Below are 14,622 nucleotides of genomic sequence, written 5' to 3' on the forward strand. Positions count from 1 at the left end.
GGCTTCCAGTGTTGGTGCCTGAGCCAGGGAGGGATGGCAGGGGTGACTCCATGCCCCTGCCACACTGCAGACAGAGCAGTTAGAAGTCAGTATGTTGGTTACTCAGTGGCGCATTTTTTCATGGTGCTATAATTTGTTGTTGTTGTGGCTGTTCTAACTCATACCAGTTGTTGACCTTGTTTCATGGCTTCCCATTTATGGAAATGTATAGTGATGGAGTATTGGGGTCTATCATATACAGACATGGGGGCATAATGGAACATACATCCCTGCTTCCAGACGAAAGATGGATTCCGAATGAAATTTTTGTACATATGTCTGACGTTGTCTGTACCAATAAGTTGGGGTACTCTTAAATAAGAGACTGATAGAATTATGATTCCTTATGAAGGACTACACCATTGTAACAAAATGGGAATAATCTGACAGGGGGTGGGAGTTTGGGGGTGAATCCCAGCCTATACGAGATTGTACCACATAATTCAAAATTCAAAATAAAAATACATTTAAAAAAAGAAGTCAGCATGCAAGCTAATAGGGAACCATCAATAGGAGGTCTAGCTGGCCCCGTTTCAATGCAAGAAATTGGGGTTCCATGAAGACCCACTCTCCCATCAATTCCTTGTGGCTTTGGTACAGGGTATCACGGGCACAGGTGCAGAGCCGGGGGCAGGCAGAGCCAGCTGCTGGCATCTGGTGCTCTACCTGCTGTGTCCTGACAACCACAGCAGTCACAGATCCAAGGGGTGTCTTTTCAACACTGAATGTCACAGGAGGCCAGCTTGGTGAACCCTGGGGACATGCTGGACAGGGCAGTGGCGCTGTGTGTGAGGTGAGAGAAGATAAGCAAGCCTTGGGCAGGACACCCAGCTCATGCTGCTGGGCAGCACCTGTGGAGAAGTCCAGGGGTACACTGCCTCTCAGCCCAGTGGGGCCAGACCCTACCTGCTGCTGGCATCCCAGGTTCACCCACCAAGGGTATGTCCCCAAATCTCCCTCCCAGACCAAGCACCAGTCCTTGGTGATCAACACCCCCTCCAGCCCATGGGAGACCCCACAGCCAAAGACATGAACACTTACTGGGGCACGATGGTGATCTGGACACAGCAGATGAAGAGGAAGACGAGCGAGGCACATGCCACGTAGGCACCAAAGCGGTCGTCCACTTGCTTGGAGTACTGGGGATTAGAGGGGTGGGAGAAGCAGACAGGGTGAGAGGGTGTAGGGACTAGGAGGCCTGGGCTGCACACATGTACGTACACACACACACACACACATCCCCCTACCTCTGCCCCAAGGCTGGACGGGCACACAGCCCGTTCCCAGGACAGGGAACCCTTGAGAACCAGATGGGCATGCAGATGGGCACAAGGAGTCTGGTATAGGCAGGGCAAGGGGAGGGACCCAGAGCAGCATCGGGCCAGAAACCCCCTGCAGCTGGGCCACTATCAGAGTCCTAAGTGATGCCTTAGAATGTCTGGGTACCATCACCTGCAGGAAATCCACCAAGCTCTTTCAGGGTCCTTTAGGACCCACCAAGTGGGTGTGGGACCATACTGTGTCCACTTATAGAGGAGTCAGTGGAATTTTAGGGGTGTCTGTTTCTTGTCCAGAGTCACCCTTGGTCCCTGCCATCAGCAGTTGTACCAACAAAGGCAGACACCAGCCCAGCCTCCGAGTCCATATCACGGCCTCCCTGCCCCCAGTCTTATTCTGCCCATGAGCCCTTCCTCTTTGGTTTAGTGCCGAATGAGCTCCGGGAGCCCACTGTGCCGAAAGAGCCTGGAGGAACTGTGGGTGACATGCTGCAAGAGGTGCCCGCTGGACACAAGGACCAGGATCTGGCCAGGATCCTCTCATGTCTCCCTGGGTGGTCTGAAGAAAGTCACCCAACCACCCTGACCGTGAGCTTTCTCCCCTCCAATTGGGATCACCACTTCCAGCTTGAATCCCTTGAGGGTACTCTTGGCGACAACACCACCAAGGTAAGCACCAACAGGAACCTCCTACTATGTGCCAGGTGCCCACATGGCCTACAGTGGCACACGCATGAAGCCATGTGAACCTTGCTGTGAGATAGATGTGCTAAACAACCCTCTTTTCTGGATGAGAAGACTGAGGCACACTGAGTTTGGGGTGTCTATACCCCCAGTCTCTCTGCGTGACCTCAGAGCTGAGGACACTCAGGCCCCAGGAGAGGCTCCTTCCTCTGTAGGTCCCGTAGCTTTCTCCCTGCTGCCCCTCCCTGGGGCCACTCTCTCACTCCCTCTGCCCCTTCCCCGCCCCTTCCCCCGTACCTTCTTCTCTAAGTCAGGCTCCCTGAAGGTTAAAAGGAACTTGCGGACATGCTCCGACCGCAGCCTGTCGATGCTCCTGGCGTCAATTGCCCTGCCCAGAAACTCGTCCACTTCATCTTCGGGGTTTGCACTTTCCTGGGCATTCCTGAGAGCAGGACAGACAGACATCAGACAGGCCGGGGTGCCACGAGGGGTGATCGCTGTGAGCCCTGAACACATGGCTGGGTATGGAGACTAGGCAGCCAGAAATCTCATGCCAGGGGGCACTCTGCACGTGAACAACCTCATGGCCACAGGCTGAAGGGCTGTCCTGATGACCAATACACGACTGCAACAATGTGAGTCAACCCCGAAGTGTTGGCTGTTTCTCCCACAGGTGACAGTCTGCTCTCAGCTCTCCACTGAGGTATCCTGTCTGAGACCTGAGGGTGACACTCTTGCCACAGCTCCACCTGGTCCCCTGACTCCCTGCTCAAAGTGGATCCTGGAGTAGTAAACTTAAAACACCCTCTGCTCAGGGTATAGCTTGGTCCTGGAGTGAAAATCTGGGGCATCCAAGGACCAGGGAAGTGAAGGCAGGAGGCATGGAGGGCATTTGCTCAGAGGCTCTGGATATGATCAGAGGCTAGGGGCCAGTGCCAAGGCCTATGCTGTCCTGAGGGAGCTATGGTGCATGCAGGTACATGATGGCCAGTGCTTGATGGCCGCTGGTGGCCAGTCTGAGAGCTACTCCCTCCCAGCTGTGGTTGGGGGCAGGGGTCACTTCTCACAGAGGAGCGTGGGGAGTGACAGGTAGAGGTAGGGCGATCCCTAGGCTGAGTGAGCGGGAAGAGAGTCAGGTGTGGTACTCACTTGTCCTTGGGGTCTTCAAAGCCCTACAAGAGAAGGAGACGCAAAGAGGAGAGTGAGGGGAGAGGCAAGAGCTGCAGCCATCTAGGAGAAGGGCTCTGTGCAGGGTACTGGGAGGTGCTGACTGCATTGCATCCACAGGCAAACCCGGGTGTCCATGCCATTCCTTGACCTCCCCTCAGCCCCTCTGCCTACACCTGGAACATGCACTCGGAGGCCCCCCGTTCTTGCTTCCTAGCTCTTCCTCTTACTCAGATGGAGTGAGAATGATCAAGCTGTTCCATCTGTCACTCATGCATCCCAGCACACACACACACACACACACACACACAACATCACATGTTCTGTCCTGGACTCAAGTTCACGGTTACTCGCAACACTGAGAACTGGTGTGGTGCTTGGTGCCTTGGAGCCAGTGGAGTGGGCAGCCCAGACTTGGAATTCATCTGTCAATTCCACAGAAGGATAAACACATTTCAGGGGCCCAGTCCTGTGGCCCAGGAGGTAAAGCCGTGGCCTGACATGCCAGCATCCCATATCAGAGTGCTGGTTCAAATCTTGGCCACTCCACTCTACAGAGGGACCAGGGTCACATAAACATTCCCGTATTCATTCCCACAAAGGACACATGTGGAAGTGCACGCAGGGCTTGTGTGCCTCCAGGACCCATAGTATCGAGAGAGCCCCAACTCTCTCCACTTCTTACAGTGGGAGATAAGAGGGAGGCTTCCAGAGCCATAGCAGCCTCCAGACCACCACCCTCCCAAGTGCCTGCAGCTGGCCATGCAGTTGTCTGCCAGGTCAAGCTGGGCATATTTGTCCCCTGAGGATTGCCAGGCCTTCCCTCTGCCTGTCCTTACAGTCCTGGCGGGAGGAGTAGGTGTCACCCGGGTGCAAGCCACATGTTCTCAGCACAGCATGGCTCAGGCTGCAGGTGGCCACACATGTGAGCTCTTTGTATTCCATGGCCCCAGGAAGCAACAGCTTATGAACTCCACTGCAGGAGTGGGTGACAACCTGCTGAGCTGTGCTGCTGCTTTGCTGGCCTCCACTGCTCTGACCAGCATCTGAGAGACCACTGACCTGCCATTCCTCCTGGGCTGAGCAGGAAGCTGGGTCTACACTAACCACCTGCACACAGGGGCTCGTAGACAGTTCAGTGTCAGGCTCAGGTTGGGGAAATGAGAATAAAGCAGACAGTAGCAGGTCAAGCTGTGCATCCCCTCCCCTGGGTCCCCTGAGGTGCTCAGAGCACAGATCTGCAGGCGGGGCCCACCCCCAGGAAGTAGGTCACTGTCCCTCTCCATGTCTGCCTGTCCCACCAGCTGAGTGTCCTGTCAATCTTACTACAAACAAATCACTTGGAAGACCTTATGGTCAGGCCCACGCAGGAGCAAGCCCAGCTCTGCTCCACTGTGTATGCCGGGGAAGCCTCAAGAAGCAGCTGGCTGTGGACCGTGAGTGCCCTTTTAGTACCTGGCGGCTGCTCTGTCCAATCCTCACCCCTCCTTTTGGCTGTACTGGGTTTTATTTCAAAGTGATGGTGGCAAATCAGGATCAGAGTCCTCCTTTGGCAGGTCTTGAAGATCTGAAGCAAGTTTAACACCAAAGCCCATGGGCGGTGTGGAACATATCCAGTGGTGGGGCTCAGCCTGGACAGGCAAGGTGGGGGTGGTGACTGGAGCCCTTGCTCGGATGCCAGCCTCTTCGGGGGACACTGGGCCCACCCGGGTAGGGGCCTGCCCTCCCGCAGGCTGCTGAAGAGGCTGCTATAGTAGGGAACCTTGTTCTGACACCCCTGCTTGGCAAAGCAATTAAATTCTCCCCCTTCCCTTCCCCCAGTTTGGGCCCTCACTGCTAATTCTTCTTTGTCCTAACTATGATTAATGGTCTGCCAAACTGGTGCTTATTGCCCAAATTGCCTCCTTTAAGATTCCCAAAAGAACCAGAATTGCAGTTTATGGGGGAAGGTGTCACCAAAGAAAAATAATTCCCTGAGGCCTACAAACAGAGAACGAACTGAGCCCAGCCCACAGGCTGCCAGCTCCTGACCTCTCCATTAGGACATGTGGGTGCACACACACACACACACACACACACACACACACACACACACACACACACAGATACCATCTTCCTACTCCCTGTCCAGCTTTTCTCCATCCGCTCACCACCTTGCCCTTCCCCAACTCTGGACCCCACCCACATTCAGAATCTACAGGAGGGCTGGAGCCACCACCAAGAACCTTATCAACTGCCTCTTGCTTCAGGGAGGGCACCAGGGGGCAGCAGGCGGCAGCCAGCACCCACAACAGCCCTGGCAAGTCCACAAGCATCTAAGTTCAAAGCCCTAGGAAAAAGCCAAGTCAGATCTCTCTTCCTCTGCTCCCACCTTGGGTGGCTCCTCTGCCACTAAAATTTGAAATGGAGACCCTGCCTCAGTTCAAATTCCCTCTTCAAAACCTGTGCCACCTGCCTCCAACAGGGAGCAGAATGACTAGGTCCCCAGCCCAGCCCAACCCTCCTCTTGGGCCCCCAGCCCTGGGCTGCTGACTGCCAGGGCCCAGTGGGACTCTATCTCCCCACGGCTTCTGCAGCAACTTCACCAGTTCCAACCCAGAGACACAAACTTCGGGCACCAAGTAGCTACCACACCTGTCCCTTAGCATCCTGGCCTCCCTCAGGGCAGGCCACTCCCCACATTCTCCAATGGAGACCTCGTGGCGGCTGGCATAGCTCCTGTGTGTGTTCCCCTTCTTCTGCTTCTTCCCACAGCAACACATCCCAGATGGGCCTGCAGCCAGAGGTGACTGTCCTCTTAGGCAGGTGGTGATGGCCTTGGAGGTGGTAGTGACATCTCCACCTTGGGCCAGCTCAGTGGGAAGAAAGGGGAGAGGAGAGGAAGTGGGGGCTTTGTCCTGCCTTGCAGCTCTGATGCAAGCACTAGGATGTTCTGCAGTGACAATGCAATGAATGCTATCAGGTAGTGGGCAAGCTGATGCCCGGCTGGCTCCTATGGCTTCACCAACACCCAGCTGGCTGGGCCCTGAGATCAGACCACATCAAACTCTACCAAGGCAGATGGAGGATGGGGCATTGCCAAGTGCTCCCAGCTGCGGAGGGCACCCATGGGGAGCAGTCAGGGCTGGGAGATTGGGCCTGCCAGCTCCCAGTCCCAGGCAGGCTGACCCCTATGGCTCGCTGACCCCTATGGCTCTTTCTAATTCCCTTGGGCAAACACACTCCAGGAAGAGGAGAAGAGGAAGGGGTCTCACTCTTGGAGGATGCTCTCCCCAGCCACTCACCATTCGCTTCATCTCCTTGGAGACCTGGTTGCCGCCCAGGTGGTTGTAGAAGGGGCGTTCGGCCCCCCAGGGTGGCGGGTTGTGCCCAATGGAGTTGGTTCTCTGGCGGTTCATCTTGGCAATCATGGCCTTCTCTTCTTTCTGGGAGAGCAATGCAGATGGTCAGCCTGAACTCAGAGCCACCGGGGCAGCCCGACTTTGGGAGTTCCAGTTCCTCCTAGGAGAAGGCAGCTGCCCTTTCTCCTCTCTGTGTGGGAACCTGGGGTGTGCCACGAACCCACAGTTCTGTAAGCCTAGGCAGGAGCTGCAGACATGTGCAATGTGGCACCATTGTCACTGTCTTCCCTACAAATGTGGCTATAAGATTCTGTCTCTCGCAGTTCACCTCCTCTTCCCTTCCTCGCCCCAGGGCCTGGACCGATGCACCTGCCTTTCTCTCCTCCCCTATCCTGAGGAAGCTCAGGTTGGGGGGCAGCCAGGCCAGCTCCCACCCACTCAAGGACAAATTCACTTCTGCTCTCTGAAACGTGGGGACTCAGAGACAGCTGCACGTGGAGCCTCAGGGGTGGGCGGGCAGCGTGTGGCTCTGCCAGTGCCGGGTGACACAGTGAGAGAGGAGGTCCTAATTCCAGTCTGTACTTGGCTTCCCTGATGAAGCACGCTGCAACAGCGGGGATGGAGGGAGGGCAGCTTCTCAGCCAGCACCCCCATCTGCCTGTGTACCCCAACAAGTGCAAGAGAGAAGGGCTGGAGAGGCCCTAGGAAGACTCTCACCTCTTCCTTGTCAGACAAGGTGGGGTAGGGTGGGGCTTGGGCAGGGACACAGCCTGCTTCTTAGCTAGCCTGCTGGGATGGGGCTGTGGTCCTGCCTGTCTGTCTCCATGCCAGGACTCAGGGCATAGAGTAGGAAGGAGAGGCTGAGGGCTATGGCTGCGGAGATTTCAGTTTCTGTAGGCTCTGAACTACTGCGTGTTCACGAATGAGTTGATTTAATCCTGAGAAGCTCTCCCCCCGACCACACGCCTTGTGACACCCCAGCCCTCTCTTCAACCATCTTCAGAGGGTTGCATCGGGATGAGGTGACCCTCTGATGTCCTTCTACTTCCTCCTAAGTATCTGAGCCTTCCTCCCAGTTTCATCTAGTTGCCAGTCTAAGAAAATGGGCAGCTTTCCCCCAGCAAAGGGCTGTGACCAACACACAAGGAAGAGGCATCCTAATTGAGGGAGAAAAAGAAAATGTTCTCTTCTTTTGCCTGAAAAATTAAGAATGTGGAACATGACACCATCAAAAATAGAAGCTGGGAAGCCCGCTAATAATTCAGCTTTCTATTTTGGCAAGTGTGGGCTGCACAAAGAGGAAGTGGATTAAATACCGACAGAGGGGGAAGCACTGAGTTTCAGAGAACAAAGTACAAGCAGGGACAGACTGACTTACAGCTGGTACCTGCACGAAGGGGCTTCAAAAAGTGTGTGGAAAATGAAATCAGAGAGATCAGTATGTTGGTGCAAAAATTTTGAAATCCATGCATATGAGGCGATTCTAGAAGCTCATGAAAACCCATTATGAATAAACTATACAAAGATCTTTAAAACACTGATTTGAAATACAGAGTGATAGAGAGATCTTCTACACCCTGGCTCACTCCCAAATATCTGTCACAGCTGTGGCTTAAGCCAGGAGCCTGGGATGCTCTGCAGGTCTCCCAGGTGGGTGACAAGATCTTAGTCCTGGGGCCATCTGCTGCTGCCTTCCAAGGCTCGCGAGCAGGGAGCTGGATCAGAAGTGGGGCAGTGGGGACTTGAACTGGTGCTCTGCTTTGGAATGCAGGGATCTCAAGTGGCCACTTAGTCTACATGCCCAACGCCCAGCCTCATGTATAGATTTCATAGTTTTGCACCAAAAATAACTTGTAATTTCATTTTTTAAACCAATGTTCCAAAGCATTTTCATGTATTAGAGAGATGACAGATAGAAAAATAAGGATAAGCATCCATCCAGTAAAAGGCAAAAAAGAATGGGGGGCACAGCGTGGCACTGGCAGCCACAGGCGTCCCAGAGGCGCGGTTTCCACCCCGTGCCCGCGTGGCACTGGCAGCCACAGGCTTCCCGGAGGCGTGGTTTCCACCCCGCGCCCGCGTGACACTGGCAGCCGCAGGTGTCCCACAGGCGTGGTTTCCATCCCGCGCCCGCGTGACACTGGCATCCACAGGTGTCCCGGAGGTGTGGTTTCCATCCCGCGCCCATGTGGCACTGGCAGCCACAGGCTTCCCGGAGGTGTAGTTTCCATCCTGCGCCTGTCTGACCTATGGCTGCTAAACTGATCTGGGGGCTTGCAGCATGTCAGCAACAGAATCCTAGTGCAAAATCACCCTCTTCACCATCTGTTCCTATGAGGCCTCTCTGGTGCCCATGACCTGAGACGCACAAACCATAGCTGCTCAAGAGAGAGGCAATCCTCCCAGCCCCATCCCCCGGGGTGCTCCAAACCTCCCCCGGCCCCCACAGGCCCACAGACCCGCTTCTGGGTGCAGCGCAGGATGAGAAAGGTCTCAATGCTGTGCTCCTTGAGGTAGGCATTGCGTTCGCCCCCACAGCCTGGCTCCACCTCGTAGTCGCCGTTCAGGTAGTTGAGTGTGGCCTTGGTGATGTGGATGCGTCTATGGCGTGGAGGAGAGAAGACACGGGCATTTAGAATTACTTGCGAGCTCGCTCATGACTCCAACCCCAGGGCCTGAGCTCAGCAGCCCAGCCCTCATGTTGTCTCCCTCCCGCACCACAGAAAAGGCAAAGGCTGGCCTCTCCAGCCATGCCCTGTGCCCCACCTCACGGCTGCCTGCCCTGCAGTGTCAGACGCTCTGCAGCCCTCTCCCCCACCGCCCCACTCAAGGCCAGCCATGGCTCCTGCTGGAGATGGGACTGATTTCAAACTCCCAGCCCGACACCCATACCCTTCTTAAAACAGGCACCATCTCCCCTAGTCACCTAAGAGCCATACTGTGAAAGTCTATGTCCCTCTACGTGTGTATTTTCCTACAGCCCCATCCTGGCAGCTCTGCCCACCCCTGCCTTCCTATTCTGCCCCCGGCCCTGCCCAGGTGCTGCTCCTCTGGTCAGTGCATCTGTCCCCCCAACCCTGGAAGGCTCAGTGCCAGCTGAGCTCCCGCTCCAGCTCTCACCCAGCAGCGTTGGTAAAAAGAAAACTTTTACTTCAGTTGAACTCTGCCCACTATCTCCTGCCCACAAAGTGCCTGACACTCCATCCTGTCCACCCCAGCCCTGGCCCTGCCCCCTCTGACCCATTACTCACCCTGCCTTGCCGCCAGCCTCCATGTGGTTGGCCAGCGTGACGTCATTGGACCAGACGTCAAACTGCCACTTTCTCAGGCCCAGGACACCGCAGTGTACCCGGCCGCTGTGAATCCCCACACGCATGTTCACGTTCACGCCTGTTACCTCCCGGACCAACCTGGGGACGGAGCAGGGGTAAGGCTGGGAGAGGGTCAGGGGCCAGGCACACAGAGTGGAGGTGAAGCTGGAATGTTCAGGGGTCCAGGAGGTTATTCTCTCTTAGCTCTGCCCAGCTAGAGTCTGAGAACCTTGGATCTGAAGGCAAGTGGGCTGGCAGGTGTTCAGTTTGCAGGCAGCTGGGAGGAGCTGTTTCTCATATTGGCCACTAGGTGGCGGGCCACCTCATGCTAAAACCCAGGTCCTTGGGGCTTCCCTTCCAGACCCCTCCCGCGACCACCTCCTCTCCCAGAAATGCAAACGTGCTTTAATGCACACTTGAGTCCGACAGAGAAGCAGTCCTTCCAAACTCCAAACTGTTCTTGTGGGTAAGACAAAGTGGCTTTGGACAGTGGTAACTGGGTTTAGTCATGCTGCTGCTTCTTTCTAGAGGTCAGTGGGATGACAGAGGAAGATGAAGCCAGAAGTCTAGGGAGGTCCTAGGCCTTGCCACATGCACTAGGTACCAAGCGTTCGGGGTACAGAGGGGAGGAAGCAACACATCTGTGCCTGGGACTTGCAGGAGTGGGCCCTGGATTTGTGTCGGTGTCGGTGCCGGTGTGGGTGTTGGTGTGTGTACACAGGCCGTAGTCTTCAGGGACTGGACCCTCCCTGACCCTGAAGACCAGCAGTCAGACAGGGCCAGTGGGCTAGAAGGGTCACCTCTCGGTCTCCCTGCAGACCCCTTCTGCCCCAGTCACCAGCTTGTCACCCACCGTTCCCTGTGTCCTGGGGTTGGCTTGGTCCTTTCCCGGCACTCAGGCTGGTAATGCTTCACTCTGATGGCCATTTCTCCAGGGCTACCTCCTACATGCAACCCACTTTGATGCCTTTAGTGGGACTGGGTAGTCTCTTTATCACCTCTCTCCACCTAATTGTTTGTGCCTCTTCCTGCCTTATGGTATCCTCATGGCCTGCCCAGCATCTGTGCCGTGGGCATCCTGCCCTCCCTCCAGCCCTCACTCAACAGACTGCATTTCTGGGCAACAGATGACCGACTATAGCGCAGGAATGTAGGGACACTTGTCAAATGCTGCCCAGTTGGAATGGAGTCAAACCTGGCCAGCCACTCTGACCTCTGAGGCCTCTCTATCCCTCAGCCCCTGTCTAAGCTGTATCTGAAGTCCAAGTTGACCTGCTCCCTGGGCTGATGTGTACACTCGGACTGTTAACGACCGGGCCTCCTTCCACGGTCAGTGATGACCAAGAACTGGCCAAGCAGTCTTTCTTCTATGGTGTGTGAATCCACCTGCCTGGCAATACTACCCTGGGGGACTGCTTAGTGCCTGGGAGGCCAACTTCCCCATCCTAGAAGATGTGGGAACTACTGTGGTGCATCTGGCAGGAAGGAGGTACAGGGTACAGCCACCACTGTCAGTGTCTCTTCCTCTCCTGAAGGGGTCAACCCACACCACCAGGGGCTCTCCCCACCTCTCCCCTGGGAACAGCTGCTCAGGCTGCTGTTGGGAAAAAGGAACCTGCTGGAGGCAAGCCTGGAAGTGCCAACCAACCCACTGCTTGGCCAGGGAGAGGGCACTGGAGAGACGACTGGCCCCACTGTTTCCCTGGCAGGTGGCTAGCTGGCCAGTCATTCCTAGGGCTTGGGGGTGGTCCCTCTGGAGGAAGGGCACTCACGAGATGGCCTCGATCATGTCCAAGCCCATCTCCACACAGCAGTGGGCGTGGTCGGCTCTGGCTTCGGGCAGCCCCGAGACGCAGTAGTAGCAATCCCCCAGGATCTTAATGCGTAAACAGTGATTCTCCTGGAACGTAAATTAATTTCAGATTACAAAGAGTGGTAAGGAGAAGGAGGAGGGCAAGTCGTGGGAGCTACACAGATCCAGCCCGTGCCTGGCATAACTTGCCTTTTAGGGCAGCAAGCCCAGGCTGCGGGCTGAACCTCCGTGTGGTCCCTGGGGCTGCTGGGGACACTGGGCAGGTGCAGGCACTTCCCCTTTCTCAGAGCTCCAGAGACCCCACTGCAGAGACCCTCGGTGGCTCAGCAGGGAGGGCAGCCTGGCCAGCCGGGGGAAGGCTCCACTCCAGACACCAGGAGTGAAACACACCCTGGCTGAAGATTCCAGCCACAATTTTCTGATTCTTCTTTTACAGAAAGACTGAGGCAAGCAGAAAGGAACCTTAGCCAGTGGCTCACTTGAGTGTCAGCCACTCTGAGACTTTTTTTTTAACCAAAACAGTTTTGGCTAAATCAGCAGGCACATGCCAAGAAAGTGCTAGGGTACCTGCCCACAGAGCTGTTGTGTGACAGATGAAGCAGGCCACCGTTCACTGGTCACAGGATTCAAATTGCAATGCCGTTCATTACCAAGGATCAGCTGCCCAAAGCTGGCTCCTAACATAGCCTTCATCAAGCTCTGTTAGGAGTTAGGCGCTCAGGTGGCCTTGACTTAACCTGAGGCCTGGTTGTTACTCACACCCCAAGTCTGCCCCTGTTCACTGGGTTCCGTGGACATCAGCAGGCATGAAGGACTCTCTTCGGAGCCCCCGGAAGCCCTGGACAGATCCTTGAATCTCATCAACAACGTGATCTGGTGTCCCGTATGCAAAGGAAAATGTGTCCTCAGACACATGAACAGTGTGATCTTTCTACATTGCAAGGGTGCGAGAGTGACACTCACAGGTGGTGAATCCTGGACATTTCCTGGGCTGGCTCTGTGCTGCCTGTTCCTCTCCAGACATTGGGCAGGGCAGCGGTCACAGCCTTCAGTCAGCACCACCAGCACAACGGGTGTCCTGCAGGTGCGCTGTGCTGCTGGGCAGGTGGATTCGATGCCCTTTGGACTTAACGGTACTCTCCACATACCACAGGTCGCTAGGCTGCAACCGCACCACGCCCGAAGCAGGGTATAAAATATCTCTACATCCAGAGCATCACTGGCACAGTGATGGCAAGGGATGACAGAGCTGTGAACGGGGATCCAATGAAGGAGTGCCACCCACCATTCCCTGCTTCACCAGTTCCTTCTGTAAGCTCCTTCTGCCAACCAGTACGTATAGTGAAGCATACTCTTTCTGGAAGCTTCTTGGGAAAGTGGGGCAACACACAGCTACCTGTAGACCATGTGGGCAATCTCTCATGCTCTGATCAATGGCCAACCCCATGAGGACAGTGGCCCCATGGCATCCTCCAGGCACAGGGTTGTGAGGGCATGGAGCTGCTGAAAGCTCCTCCAGCACCAGCCCCCTCTGCCCACCTCCAGTTCCCAACAGTGGGCCCCGCCCGGCAGGGCAGGTCCTGGCAGGTCCCCTCCCCAACCTCCTCACAGCAGGCCTCTCCCCTCCCACCCCCAGCCCAGGCTCAGGGCAACTCACCGCAGCCAGCTTGTCGAAGCGAGCAAAGAGCTCATTGAGGGTCATGACCAGCTCCTGGGCAGTGCACTGGGATGCCAGGCTGGTGAAGCCCTCGATGTCAGCAAACAGAATGCTGGGGAGACAGGGTAGAGGGGACACTGAGTGTCCATGAGCCCTGCATGCAAACGGTCTATCACAATGCCCAAGCATCAGCAGGCGGGAGTGGACATCCGGGGGTGAGTGGGTCATCGGGCTCCTAAGAGAAGGACACATGCCCTCTCTCTGTGACCCAGAAGAGGACCTTCACCAGAACCTGGCCACGCTGGCATCTGACTTTGCATGCCCAGCCTCTCACAGTCAGCAATGTATTTCTGCTGCTTCTAAGTCAAGTGGCATTCCTTACAGCAGACTAAGTCATGCCCCAGGAGGGAGGAAAGGTAGCAAGTGGAGGTTGTAGCCAGGGCCCAGCCCAGAACTCTTTGGACAGCAAGAGTCCTGGAGCTCCAGAGTGACTTCTGGGGAAGGGACCCTCTCTCTCTCTCCCTGTGCTCTGACTGCACTCTCACTGCTGGCCAAGAGGGAAACAGGATAAAGGAATGTGAGGCCCGAGGGTGGCCTGGGGGTGACAGGTACCCCACTTCTGAGTTACCTTGATCCTCCCCAATTCTCCGCTCTGTTCCATGTGGTCCCTGAACAGCCTCTCTGGCTAGCTAGGCCTGTTCCAAAGAGTGTTCCCAGCCTTCCATGGCCTCCCTCCCCTGGGAATGCAACCTTAAGCAGATCCCTAAGCTGTCCTCCACCAGCTCTCTCATCCTCCACTTTCAAATGCACCTGCTGGCTATGCAGCCTGCATCCACTCCTGTAACTCAGGGTTGGAAATGTCTTCCTTTAAGAGACAACTGCAGACCAAGCCCCAGGGCCAGAACGTGTCAGGGCCACTAAATGCTTCCTTTTAAAAGTGACACTCTGTACTGAGAAGTTCCTGGAGGCCTGGCCCCAAGCCGCCTGCTGCCCTGTCACCTGTCTACCTTGAGACCTTGTAGAGTCTCGGGCACAGCCTTCATGCTGGGGGTTAGGGGGGTTGATGGAGAAGAGTGCTGAGCCTCAATGAGGCTGAGACAGAACAGACCAGAACTATTATTTTCTGCTAGGGTCTGGGCCATTTCCATGGCATCTCCCTCCAACTCCAGCCCTGGAAAACTCCCGGGGATCCAGGACCAACAGGCTCATTTTTAAAATGAAGAATGTAGAACTAAACACATTTTGTCACTCTATTTCAGAAGAGTGTGCAGGTATGTGAAACATGTCTTTCTATTTTTATTGAATCTTGACAAACTACGATTGCATGCATTTA

At 55.5% G+C, this 14,622-nt stretch overlaps 1 protein-coding gene across 1 annotated transcript in view; it reads right to left on the reverse strand.

Annotated features, from left to right (window-relative positions):
* The window catches only part of ADCY5 (adenylate cyclase 5), a 150,207-nt gene that overhangs the window by 25,941 nt on the left and 109,644 nt on the right, over nt 1-14,622 (reverse strand). Inside the window, exons 4-11 of the mRNA XM_041002690.1 lie at nt 13,290-13,401; nt 11,592-11,719; nt 9,760-9,918; nt 8,968-9,109; nt 6,452-6,592; nt 3,150-3,172; nt 2,298-2,442; nt 1,081-1,178 (exon numbers count right to left, since the gene is read on the reverse strand). Of these exons, the coding sequence (XP_040858624.1) occupies nt 1,081-1,178; nt 2,298-2,442; nt 3,150-3,172; nt 6,452-6,592; nt 8,968-9,109; nt 9,760-9,918; nt 11,592-11,719; nt 13,290-13,401 (948 nt within the window). The remainder of the gene's footprint in view (nt 1-1,080; nt 1,179-2,297; nt 2,443-3,149; nt 3,173-6,451; nt 6,593-8,967; nt 9,110-9,759; nt 9,919-11,591; nt 11,720-13,289; nt 13,402-14,622) is intronic.

Source organism: Ochotona curzoniae, unplaced genomic scaffold (genome assembly GCF_017591425.1).
Source record: "Ochotona curzoniae isolate NIBS_2020 unplaced genomic scaffold, NIBS_Ocur_1.0 scaffold_2587, whole genome shotgun sequence".
In the NCBI taxonomy this organism is placed as follows: Eukaryota; Metazoa; Chordata; class Mammalia; order Lagomorpha; family Ochotonidae; genus Ochotona; species Ochotona curzoniae.